Below are 12,872 nucleotides of genomic sequence, written 5' to 3'. Positions count from 1 at the left end.
GTAGTTTGAAAGCGTTAGATGTGAAAGGAAATGCAGAAAATGGTTTTTGTATGTACAAAACAGATTCCAGATTCGTTCAGTTCCAGTTTGCAGACAGTTAGGATGTTGATATTACCAGGCGTCCACTAAGACGTTATTGATGTTTTTTAACTGATATCGATATTCGAAGCCGAAACCGCCACTGGCCAGTATGAAAACCGAAAACCAATGCCAAAAGACCTATAAAGTCCAAGGTTTTGGGAGCTAAAATATACTGCACGGCAGAACAGCAATCGTGATCAAAACTTGAATTTTTCTTACACCTTTGCGTTGCACCACAACGGTACGAAACCAATTTAAACCATTTGGCAGTACGATTATTTTGATGTACTGAGCATATGTTCGATCTTTGTTCCATAACCTTTCTTCGCCACCAGTTTGTTTGTTCGTCCGTTTTCTGAATCCTCTTTTTTTCATTTTATGGCGCTGAAGTATCACTCCCACTTTTTCAGCGAGCTGGGCTTGTTGTGATAAGGAGTTGTATGTACAGAAATAATTCGTAAAGCAAACAAACGCAATGTACCACACTGCGAATATCGCTACCGACTTGTGATTTCCGGTCGAATTGTGGACATATGCCGCATGTATTGATACGACATTACCCTCTCAATACCGCATCTGTCTCACATTGCATTTATTTGTACAAACTGCCTGAATTAACCTAAAAAATTTGCGGAATGCGAAAGTACTGCAAAAAATTAGCGCCCAGAACTCATCTTCCTCAGATGTTACATTTGACTCCATGCATAACATTTTTTCTTTTATACTGTTTAAAGCTGATAACGTATCTCAAGTAGAAATAGAACTGCGTACTCCTTAAAACTGATAAAACAATGGATATACGGACAGTGGAATATAATATGCATACAGATACAGTACGTGGCTGTACAGATGGGTCACATGACCCCATAACGCGTTGTTAAAACAGCCTTCTGGAGGGTCGGTGCCGGTGGTCAGATTACACTGAGGTTAAAACATGTCTTTCCAAACACCCTTTTATTGTTTATTAAAGTAAATTTGCGTTTTCTGATTACAAAAATTCAAAATTATATTTTGTGGAGAATGCGTGACGTTGCAAGTACAAATTTCATGTAAGCATGCGTATTGCTTTAATTGACTGTCATCCATCAAAATTTAGTAAATATGACGTTTTCAGCATTTGCTGCAACTGCGTAGCAGAAAACTAATAAAGTTGTCGTTATCGAGAACGGATCATGGGATTACATACTCTCATCTTCTTATGTATACATCATAAGAACACGGGTGTGTCTGCCATCAGGGTAAAACTTTTTGGTACTTAAAGAGCCGGGTTGGTGGGCTTGAACGGTCCATAACATGGCACATCGTACATGAGCCATCGATTATTTTTATTTTCCGTCCGTGTTGCATGCTTTTGCAGACAAAAAACGCTATACGTATTTAAATCGGATACGCTTTACCAGTTACACTTTGTCATGATTGAAAAAATGCCATCAAATTTGCTTATAGTTGTATTATAAAGATGTTCCCGGGATTGTACCGCTTGGCTTTTGTGGAGGGGTGTGTGATAAGGAAAGAAATGCAGATCGTCTCGTCTGTCAGATGCAGTTAACTTGGCTGTGAATAATAAACCAAATTTTAGCACTAAAATATATTTGATATTCGCGTTGAATCTGATCTATATAACATTAACAGATATCACATCCAGTAATAGGGTTTTGTCAAACCGAAATGGATGATCCTACTTGTACACATTTTACGACTAGGGCTTAATCACAGTTTTAGTCACATACAGACGCTGTACTATGCAACTTAAACAGTATAAATTAACCTAGGTTAATTATTCAGCGCTAAATAGTCCGGTTTAATTAAGATCATGATGGATTTCATCTTACAATGAAGTATTAATTTAAAACATTTAAATCTGTGCTAACTTGTACTGAGTTAACCGCACGCAGTACAACGATTTCCGTTGCCTCATGATTGGAACATGATATGTGAAAACATTAATGCAGTAATGTAAAACACTTCTGTAGAGGTTGCGACTGATCTCAAATATAGTCGTCTAACTCATCGGCAGTCAGAGATAATTATTGTAACAGCATATATATGAAATTTGGTTTTCGTGTAAAAATTATGCATCTTATGGTTGAAACAGAGCCAGAGATAATTCTGTAGCAAGCGATTGATAAGTAAATTTGTGACCGTTTGGCAAAATAGTCGTTAGCTACCCATTGGTCAAAAATCCTGATTGACAGTGACAGTTTAAATTGCTCTGCAACACATTTGCCGATCTGTATTGGTGCTAGCGGACCGCCCAAACCGTTGTCTTTGATGTATTGAGTTACAATCAATAACGCCGAACGGAAGTCCTTACGGAAGTTGCACTTCCTACCATTCCAGCTCGTAGATGGATTGCGCTATATATCTTCCGCACAGCAGTACAAGATCCTCGCTGTCTCGCAGTTCATGTCTCTTTTTTATTCCATTTTTACCGGGTCTTGTTTTTTCCCGGTTCGCAAGATATGTGCGAAAGGGATCGGTGTTGGCGATCGAGTAGGCGACAAAGTGGCAGTCGTTCTCATAAACTCCACCCTGAGCAAGATTTGAACAAGCAGCATCTGGTGGAATGTTATTCTTTATTACGAGTAGTTGATTATTTGGTGATATGAAATTACTCGTCGTGCCGCGATTGGATCTATGCCCGATTATATGTGCATTGGTGATGCGACGAACGAGCGGAAAAAGCGATTCTCTACGCCGATCACAGCGGTTGTTTTTCCGTAATAGACCATTTTAATAACCGGTTGTAATCTGTGTGTTGTGGATTTGTGGATGTGTCGTGTACAGGGCTCATCACGCAACATTTCTTTTCCATTAGCACCAATTGAGCAGTCGTAAATGAGCTGAACTTCCGCATACAGTGTCTGCTGGCGCGCTCAGGGATGCAGCTGACAAAAAAATGACCCCTTCGCTGCTAAGTGTCCTGCTTGGCGCATGCCATGCATCTAGCCGGCTAATATCCAGCTTCCTGCGCGCGATATCGCTGTTTTAGCGTGTACAGATAGAGGATACATTCAGCAATCTTTGACCAGCTTCCCGCCATGATCTACGTTCCTGTAACTATTTTCCGCCTATTTACGTCATTGTATATATTAGCGGTTCCCGGTAAGTTGTAAAATGTTTGTTCAAACGGGATTTTCGAATAAATTGGTTAGCGCCAGGCAATGTGAAGTGCCAACGAGAAATGTATGCAAATTAGTGGCACATGTTGACAGAAGCTTTTCAGCGGATGTTAAAGAGACTGGCAATATTCTATGTGTACGGCGAGGACGCAGATGTGCAGGCTGCAATTGGCATAATAAATTGCTGTTAAGGGAGAAACGCTGAGTTTTTCTGTCGTTTGTAAAGGACTGGGATCGCCTACCACAGCGCCTGTGATAAGGTCGCAATTTACACCGGACTATGCTAAACAGCCCGCGCTGTCCACTTCCATGGGCTACAGCCGAGTCGACAAATTCGGTGCCAGTTGTGATCTACTGCCTAATTTCCGCTGTGCATCGGGAGATTACTGCATACCCGTCAAACTAGTCCTAAATGGATATAAGGATTGCGAAGGTAATTATTATAAATACTGAATATCATGGATTTAAAAAGGATTGCAGATTAATATGCATTTTCTGCAGATGGCTCGGATGAAGACGCCCGTAAAATTAACTTCTGTGACTTGTAAGTACTTGCTCTGACGCACCAGAGAGGATACCGGTAAATCAATTCGTAATTATTTTTTTTACAAAAGTGTAGTACAAATAACACCTAGTAACCTACTGTACACAATAACAATTAATGTTTTCGCCAACCAGTTGCAAAGAAACCAATATCCAACAAAGGATGGACTACAGAAATTAAAAACCATAAATAATAAATAATTATATATGCATTCTTGTTCAGAAGAGTCGTACAAAACTTAAGCGCTACGTCCTGAAGACCACACTTGAAGGGCGGGAAATGACATCTTCATCGTGTCCAGTTCGAGCCATATCGGGTCACATTAAATTTAACCGTACACGTTATGTTAAGTCAGATTTCATTGTTTTTCGGTTAATCTGTGTTCACAAACCGTACTCTGTATAAATTCTGCATATTTTACTCATTGATCCAACCTTTTAACGGCAATCTTTTCCATCTGTTTTCGTACAAAAAGCAGTTATAAAGGAACACTGCCTTTTTTATGTACTTGCGGAAGTGAGGATATTGCGCTATGTAAATTTGCGTGGTTGCGTTAGTAGTTAGCAAATGCGTAGGCACACCGCCCATCAGATGCCGGTGACGTCTTGGGTTTCGGCATGCTAACGCTGGTATTTGTTTAATTGATCTCCTTCACATCTTCGGCGATTCTTGAATTAAGAGCGTTGTTGACTGATCTGGTTAATGGACATAATTTATCCAGGGGGCCATCCATCCACCGCTGTGCTCCCAATTCCAAATGTATTACCAGCCAATTTGGATATCGATGTCAGTGCCTGGACGGCTACACCGGCGATGGATTCTATTGCGAGCGTACGTCGAATTCGAGAGAGAAAAATACCAACTGTACCATATGTCATTGTTGGTTTGCGTAATGTCGCATTCCCAAAAAAGTCCGCGGTCATAAAGATTTAAGTGGCTGTGATCGAAAAAAGTGAAATTGTCATTAAAATAAGCCGGGCTTCTTCCTTATGGCGTAGGATTTCCCATGGGCATCCAGATAACCGTCTCCACCAACGATACACTGGAAGATGTGCCGGTATCTTTCAACGTCTCCATCCTAGTGTTTCCCAACGGACCCAATTCAAATCTGTCGCTGACCATTGTCGGTCTGCCGGCCAATGCCAAATTCAGTGTGGGCGCGCCGTGCAATGAAACCGCCTGGTGTTTTACTGAAGACGACTTCTCCTTCGGCACATATGTCAATACGGAGTTTTTTCCCCCACGGGACTTTTCGGGTGTTATTCCCTTAAATGTCATCGCCGAGATTTACCGCGATGGTTACTGGGTCACTGGGTATAGTGCCACCGCCTTACAAGTCATTCCTGTGCCTGATGCGCCGTATTTACGCGTCGGTACGGTGTGCTATGCCAGTGAGGAGACGGCGGAAATTATCATACCAGTCAATGCCCGCCTGTCGGACACTGATGGTTCAGAAGAATTAGAAATCGATTTCGATGGACTTCCCGATGGGTTTGATATTTCCACTTGGACGGATCAGGCCGGTAATTAGGTTCCTTATCCATATTCAGCTATTTCCGCTATTGATGGCTGTGATAAGTGTGATGTCAGGGCTGGTACTGCTGCGATTACAGATGATGTGGTCAATGTGGATACGGCCAACATGCCGGCGGAGAACACTATCACTACGCTCGTTATTAAACCGCTGGGCGAGCTCAACCCTTTCAACGCCACCATCTCCGCGGTGGCGCGTGAAAAAGCCAACGGAAAAGAGAACGTCACCGCCAAGAATATCATGATCGCGAAGTGCCCACCTAGTAAGTGTACACATAAAAAACAGCATCTAATTCTCACATCTGGTGCCATCAAAATAATGGTCTTAACTTGACTGTCATGTGACATGTGCAATTATACCTACTGAAATCATGTTACGAAAATCCACAAAATACGATTCATTGGAATTTATATTTAAAAGTTTCGCATTCTGAAATCAGTTTTCACTTATTTTATCGTTGCATCGATCGTATATGACAAATTTGTCCTGCGTTCGGCGGGATTTTATGATCGGATTATGATGAAGTGAGGGATACGCCGAAAGGCTATCCAAACATGTGCTAAATGTTTTTCCTGGATTTAATGCCCGCGCGTTTCTATATTTGAGGCATTTGAAAGCCGATTACGTCTGCATTGTTTTTTGGCCTTGAACCTATCCAGCTAACAGATTTAATGTTCCTTGCAGTAAGTGATACAGATCGATTGATAGCAGCTCTTCCCATACCCGCATAAAAGGTCACAGATCAGTGACCATGATAGACATAACCGTGACCGAGAGAATGCTTCAGTTGCGAATTTTACTAGCTAATTATTAATGGTTTGTTTAGCTGAGCGTAAACAATGATTATAGTCCAATTAGGAATCGATCGTGGCGTAGGGATGCCGGGATGGTGCCATATTCCAGGGCTGCTGCTGCTGTGAATTCTCGAGTGCAGTGCAAAGGATTATCATACTAATATACCCATGTTATGTAATTATTCCATCGTAATGAATATATCCGGCTCCTGTATAAACCGTAATTAGCAAGCAAATGACACAATAGCAAAATTTTGCTGTTTAATCGCTAATGATAACAAGTAACGATAGTCGATAGCAATGTAGGCCTATAGGACTACATTAAATAAAAACATAAAAACTGCGTAACAAACCATTTACTCGAACCAGCGGCTGTCTAGCTGGACAGCCGCTGGCACGAGTAAATGGTTTGTTACGCACAATTTTGCCATAGTGTTCCTTATTTTTCACAGTTTTTTCCCTATTTTTTCCACTTATTAATACCGCTTATGGTAAAAGATTATTAGTAAAAGGCTTGGTTAGCGCATTGCGGTTTTCAATACGTGCCATGATAATCCATTTAAGCTATTTTTCTGTTGTAAGAATAATAATTATTAATACGTATAGCAAAACGCGTTTGTTCTGCTTCGTACACAGTATGTATACTTCGTATGGACTGGTAAAATTAGATTGACATTCGGTTTATCCAAACTGTATACCAGACTCGAGAATTCTAAAACAAGGGCAAAGTCCAAATTTTGCGTTGGAATTATTTATGGATAAAACCGGAAACACTCAAAACTGCTGTAGTACTGATAGCTGATACCCGGTGCGCCGGCATTAAAGCAGTGCGACCGCGTTGGCCGATAGAGTTGAAGCTAGTAATCAACATGCATAGATCCATCTCAGATTGATTGATGAGAATTCGCTATTTGGACTGGTGGTTTCTTGTTTCACTACACATAACCATCTTTCATCTGCAGGCACTTTTTGTCCGTTGTGTCTTGCAGAGCCCAACATGAGCGTGATCTTTGACGTGCCGGAGCACGATATCCTCGAAGGTCATCCCATTCCGCTGCGCATTACTGTCAAGGTAGTCTCAGTTGCCCTTTGGGCGCTATCGCACACAACCACAGACACTGTTGGCAAACACTGAAAATGGCCTGACATTATTCTTCTTGATGATAATTACAGTTTGATCTGGAAGAAAGTCCCCGATTAATCTCCATCCAGCTGACCAATTTTACGCAGGGCGCATCGCTTAACCGGGGCCGGCGTGTGGGTAGCAGTTGGGTGTTGTCGCGCCAAGATTTATCAGCGGAAGACTTATTCTTAACGCCGCCGCAATACTTCTCGGGAGAATTGACACTGCACGCCCAGAGTGAGGCATTATACCGGGGATTTCTGTATAATTTGGACTCGGACGCCAGCATCAAGATAACCCCAGTGGCGACCACGCCCCTTCTGCATGCTTATCCCGAAGTAATCTGTCTGACGGGCGCCAACACCACCAATGTGTCCTTTGTCATTGACGCGGCCCTAGTGGATGTGGATGGATCGGAACATCTGGTAATTCAGTACAATATCCCGGAAGACTGGATGGGATCAGCTGGCACTTCTTTTCATGGCAGCTACAGTCTCATCACCGCACTGCCACACGAAACACTTAATGTCACTGTCTCCACGACCAGCGGCTTCCTCTATCCAACCGAAGTGCCGGTTGTGGTCATAGCCATTGAGAAGGAGAATGCCGATCAAAAAATTGTATTCCAGAAAGTCAAATTAATGAGCTGCGATGCGGCCATGTACAAGCAATCACGTATGTATCCAGGACACACTGCGTTTCTCCTCTGCGCTGTGTCGTAATGCAAAACGACTTCGTTCGCACATCCACTGCATTTACCATACGAAGCAGACGTGCAAAAAATCGATATCATTAACAGACGTTTAGATTTAATTTTCCTAAAGGGAATGAATGAATACCGTACAATCACCATGTAAATGCAACTCTACGAAATTTAGTTTTAGTAGAACTAAGATTATTTAAAAACGTGTATGACTAAGCACTTGCATGAAAAATCTAGTTGCTGGAGTCGAACAAAAGCAAAACAATCTGTGTCACAAAGTAACAGTAGATTACTTCTATGATTGTCTCATTCGTGTTTTTGTAGTACTGCGGCAAAGGACAACACTGATATGGAATGTTACAACGCCCGCTAGCTTGAATTCGCAGTTGCCGATTAATTTCGGCATCAATACTAGTAGCTCGACGTCGATATTTTCTCCCGTGGGGAACATTACCAACTTTACAGGTTGGCAGTTTCACAATTCGTATATAATACTGTAGATAGTGAAACGTAGTATTAGCAAAACCACTTTAATTATTCTTACAAATTAAAGCTTAAATCAATAAACCTGCTGGTTTTCTTAATACAAAGTAATATTACCCGTTCACAGACAACAGTTTCCCGGAAGGGGCGGCGTCGGAACTTGATCTCGTCCAGGAGGGCGTGGACTCCGCCCAGGATGACGAATCGGTCCCGGTGCGGTCGAACCGCAATTTCAGTTTCCTGGAAATCACGACATCCACGCCATCCACGACCACACGTAATCCGCTGAAAGTGCAACGATTAGCCAAAACGACGGAGGAGAAAACCGTCCGACCACAGCGCACCCGTCCAAGTAAACGCCGCAAGCCGAAAGGACCGCAAGTGCCGGGCCGGGCACAGATGGACCACGTCAAACTGGAACAGTACGCCACCATTGCCAACGGTACCGAGGATGTGCCGATCGGCGTCAACATAACTGTGATAACGAAGAATGCTCCTGTCCATTCCGCGGTACAGACCCGCATCTTCGGCCTCCCTCATGGCAGCTTCATGACGCGAGGAACACTGGAGAATCTCACCCACGCCTGGCTACTCAACCAGCGTGACCTCGCCCAGACACTGACGCTGTATTTACCGCGACATCTTAGCGGTAAATTCTCCCTCACGGTGGCATCCAGTTTGAATCTACCGCGAAATAAAACGCTTGTGGCCCGCGAAAACGTCGACCTGCGTGTGCGACCGGAAACGGACAGTGGGCAGTTCGAAATCACGAGTCCGTACTTTTCCTCCAAATGCTTCCAGCTGAACGACAAACGGCTGCGGTTTACCGTACGGGTCAAACTGGAGGACAACGATGGGTCGGAGGAGGTGGAATATTTGGAACTGCGCGGGCTGCCTAAGCACGCGCGAGTGGAACCGGGACGGATTCTCAACAATGACGAAGCGTATTTAATTTTCGGCCGGGAACTGCCTACTTTTGATATAATAACGGACCGAAATTTTCCGCAATTTGATATGACATTAGATGCGAAAATCCGAGAGAAAGCCACTGGCGTCAAAACCAGTGTTGTTAAACAGATTCCCATTGTGCCATGTTCAGGTGCCTCGCAAACAGGTGCGTATGGTAGTGATCGAAACTGAGTAGGCAACAGGAACATTAAATTTTGCACTGCATTTAACGGCGACACTTTTAGGAGATTTACGACGTTTTGGATGGACCAAGCGACTACGATCGTCATTGCTTTTTCTAATTTCTCTGCTTTCTGCAGTGATAATACAAAAATTAATTTGCTGACTTAAGTACATTTAGCGAAATGCATACTCCAAATGTTTTCTTTCACGCACGTGCAATACCTCAGCAGATCAAAAATTTATTAAATCCTAACAGAAATTCGTTTTACTGTGGAAAAATATATACATGACTACAAGGCACATCCAATTTCAATCAGAGACCGTAAAGTCCTTTAGTCGTGAGCAAGCACAAAGAACTTTCCAGATAGCGGAACTTTGATCTGTGCGTGGCGCCGAGAATCGTTCAGTCGGATTCGTCTGGATCATCTGAAAACAGAAAAGATACTGTGTCCAAAAACAGAAAATAATAAATCTGCGAAAACTTACATGATACATAAAAAAACTTAAGGAATCAACTTGCAAATTATTCACAATTAAAAGGTCTGTACTACAGTATTATTTGCATTTCCGAACATCCACTGTATTTACAGCGACTAGACTGACAATGAGCTTCTCACCACTCTCCGGCTCGATAGGTGTCCCTGTGAATATGAGTTTCTCGCCATCCAGACGAGCGGTCAATTTGCTGCATTGTGGTATCTTCTGCACCAGAAACTCCATCAACCTGCAAGACACAAAAATTCCAATTTCTCAGTACTGTGGAAAGAAAATATCACAAAATCACGTGCAATAACTGCAAAGAACCTCACGTGAATAGGAAAACTTTTGCTACCGAAATAGATTAAAAAACCCAAACGCGAACAAGCAACTACTTCAGGACGGACCAAGCTCTAGCACATTTGAACGACACAAAAATTCGTACAAAATTATCCCCATCAAAGTGCTTACTCATCATGTCTCAGCTCGTGCCAAAACAGTTTCTCGTTACAGACGCTGCACTTCCACCGAGGTTCTTTGCAAAACTGCTGCAAGGATAGGTAATTCTCCCCATCAAAAAAATTAATGTGGTCGCAACGAGAGCCTTTGCAAGCGTTACGGATCGGTTTGCACGTCACTCCGCAAAGTGTCGGCACAGATATCGTGCTCGGCGGTACTCCCGATGAGTTCGTGCCAATAAGGATATCATACACTGCAGCAATTCAATTTTCAAGCCAAATAATGACGGGTGAAATACTTCGATAAATCTGTTCGATATTACTTGCCCGTTTTCAGTGTAAATCTTGCTGGAATCAAAGGAGATGCCTTCATTATTCCTCCAATAGATCGAGGTTTTGCAACGAAAATATAGCCTTCATACTAAAAACAAGCATAACGCTTCTAACCAGTAAGCCGAAATACGTCAGACTGATACAGTACATAAATAGCAGCTAATACAAACCCGACAATGAAATTTGGCATCTTTTGGTCTTTCGGGAAACTTGAAATATAACACATTTTCTTCGCCCGCAACAATTCCGGCTAATACAATCGGATGACTAAAACAGGACAATTTGCTTTCCCAATCTTTCTGAGCAGGCGGCTGAATTGCCTGCAAAGATGACACCGGGTAAATGGTCGCAAAATTACGCAACACACAATCCGAAGTGCTTAACCTTTTTGAATTCTGATTTCTTGGAATGATCGTTTAGTGTGTAAACCAATCCCAGTGGATGCGTGTGTTCGCAATCATACCGTCCAGGTCCGAGAGTACGGAATGTTAGTATCACGTCACATCCATCACCACCTTCGGGTACACTGAAATTTACCGTGTTCGGAATAAATAGTCCAGTTGCAGTGCAACCTAAAACATAGAAAAAATAATAATAAACGCGTAAGCGGCTTATGCAATTAAAACGATTGCTGTACCAAAACCAAAATGCGCCAAACAAGAATGGATTTCATAGAAAGCTGGTTCCCAAATGCCCTGCAGTACACCAACATTCGCAGGAGATTCCATAGATAATGGAGAATTCGAAATCTTTAGCATGTCTGCAACATCGAAGACGCACTGATCGATTCCATTCTCGTTTTTATCCTGTGAGCAAATATCCAGCACGGGATCACGGGCATAAATTCGGCTTTTTCTGGAGATAGCACCGATTTCCGTGGGCAGCGTTAATATGTTAAAATCTTCAATGACTTCGGCATTCTGCAGTAAGTTTTTCGCTGTCAGAAGTTAACAATCTTCACATACAATGTATATAAAGACAGCTCACTTTTATTTTGGGATTTCGCGGTGAGTCCAAACCTTCGTGAGTTTTATCTGCTTCAGCGACACTACTGCCAAATCAAGCGGACTTTTACAATGAACTCTTCGGCATAAACTAAAGCTAAATGATAAATTACTGACCATGTGCTTTTGTCAGTTTCTCCAATAGTTTCCGAAGTGTTCAAGAGCGTCACATCCCCGTCATCCTCCCTGCAACATTCGATGCATAATATACAGTCAGACATTGTTAGTTAAACTGCGCATGTAATGTACCGTATTATAACGATAAGTCCAATACACGCGCAGTTTAACAATGCTAGTCAATCTCAAATACATTCAGAATTTGGAGATTCTCGACATTTTTCTCACTCTGTCTGCGAAGCGTTAAGTGGTGCGGGTATTTCATCCAACACCGAAGATTCCATAAACTCCACACAGCTGCGCACAGCTTGAAAGATTTTCACCGCTTCGATACGGTTTTTCTCCGAACCTCTGAAATAGCGATTCACACACATTTCCACTGCTTTCTTGTTCGTGATGCCGGAAGTGGCTCGGATGCTGAAGAGTGCCAAGAAGTTCTTCAGTTTGGCCATGGGAACTTCGGAAAACAACTTCTACAACGACAACATTACAGCATAAACAATTTACTACCGCAAAATATTAAATAATTAATGAACCAATTTACCACCATAATCGATTATGCTCTCTTTTTAAACCTTCAGTCACTCACGTATCATCCGACTAAGACATGACAGCATAATTAATAAGGACCAACGTATCGGGATTTCGGGAAACCTAAAAGCTTCAGTACCATGATTACCTGGATTATCCGTCTGTCGACCAAACTAAGACTCCCACATCGCGTGTGGTGCAGAATAACTTCTTCCAGCGTCGAACTGGACGAAGCCATGCTGATTGTCAGATACAAGGATGATTATTCAGTAACTAAGCGTAGAGACTAGAGTTTCCCAAGAGAATAAAGAAGGACTACATTATCAATAGTTAGGGAAACCTTTCTCCACCAGGAACGCTCCCTTAATCGGCGAGGAGCTCACAGGGCCTGACAAGTGTGAAGTGACAAAGTCACAACACATCATAGACGCCACAAA

The 12,872-nt window shown here is 42.5% G+C and overlaps 2 protein-coding genes across 3 annotated transcripts; one reads left to right on the top strand and one right to left on the bottom strand.

Annotated features, from left to right (window-relative positions):
* The first annotated feature begins 2,485 nt into the window (after window positions 1-2,485).
* On the top strand, window positions 2,486-9,763 carry LOC129586190 (uncharacterized). The gene is made up of 11 exons (XM_055479251.1): window positions 2,486-3,186; window positions 3,430-3,636; window positions 3,705-3,747; window positions 4,469-4,578; window positions 4,746-5,270; window positions 5,361-5,543; window positions 7,065-7,147; window positions 7,249-7,873; window positions 8,226-8,366; window positions 8,512-9,498; window positions 9,578-9,763. Exons 1-11 carry the CDS (start codon window positions 3,123-3,125, stop codon window positions 9,676-9,678), a joined length of 3,069 nt encoding a protein of 1,022 aa, XP_055335226.1. The 5' UTR covers window positions 2,486-3,122; the 3' UTR covers window positions 9,679-9,763.
* Window positions 9,706-12,855, bottom strand: LOC129586191 (uncharacterized). 2 transcript variants are annotated; one of them, XM_055479253.1, is made up of 11 exons: window positions 12,584-12,855; window positions 12,133-12,377; window positions 11,905-11,973; window positions 11,771-11,831; window positions 11,421-11,703; window positions 11,168-11,355; window positions 10,954-11,103; window positions 10,778-10,871; window positions 10,464-10,704; window positions 10,133-10,239; window positions 9,706-9,941 (listed from the first exon to the last, which is right to left on the bottom strand). In XM_055479253.1, the coding sequence occupies exons 1-11, from the start codon at window positions 12,671-12,673 to the stop codon at window positions 9,919-9,921; spliced, it is 1,551 nt and encodes a 516-aa protein (XP_055335228.1). In that variant the 5' UTR covers window positions 12,674-12,855; the 3' UTR covers window positions 9,706-9,918. The 2 variants fall into 2 exon arrangements, with proteins under 2 accessions (XP_055335228.1, XP_055335227.1); XM_055479252.1 differs by having other exon boundaries at window positions 11,771-11,834; window positions 12,584-12,854.
* Window positions 12,856-12,872: the final 17 nt, after the last annotated feature.

Source organism: Paramacrobiotus metropolitanus, unplaced genomic scaffold, assembly GCF_019649055.1.
Source record: "Paramacrobiotus metropolitanus isolate TYO unplaced genomic scaffold, Prichtersi_v1.0 Parri_scaffold0000020, whole genome shotgun sequence".
NCBI lineage: Eukaryota > Metazoa > Tardigrada > Eutardigrada > Parachela > Macrobiotidae > Paramacrobiotus > Paramacrobiotus metropolitanus.
Note: the sequence above shows the minus strand (reverse complement) of the source record. Positions and strands in the feature narration are given on the sequence as shown.

Coding starts and splice junctions, on each gene's coding strand:
- LOC129586190 (XM_055479251.1), top strand. CDS start 3,123: ATGATCTACGTTCCTGTAACTATTTTCCGCCTATTTACGTCATTGTAT. Junction 5,271..5,360: donor CACTTGGACGGATCAGGCCG/GTAATTAGGTTC, acceptor CTGCGATTACAG/ATGATGTGGTCAATGTGGAT. Junction 7,148..7,248: donor CGCTGCGCATTACTGTCAAG/GTAGTCTCAGTT, acceptor TGATAATTACAG/TTTGATCTGGAAGAAAGTCC.
- LOC129586191 (XM_055479252.1), bottom strand. CDS start 12,673: ATGGCTTCGTCCAGTTCGACGCTGGAAGAAGTTATTCTGCACCACACG. Junction 11,704..11,770: donor CGCGAAATCCCAAAATAAAA/GTGAGCTGTCTT, acceptor AACTTACTGCAG/AATGCCGAAGTCATTGAAGA. Junction 11,356..11,420: donor TTTGGCGCATTTTGGTTTTG/GTACAGCAATCG, acceptor TCTATGTTTTAG/GTTGCACTGCAACTGGACTA.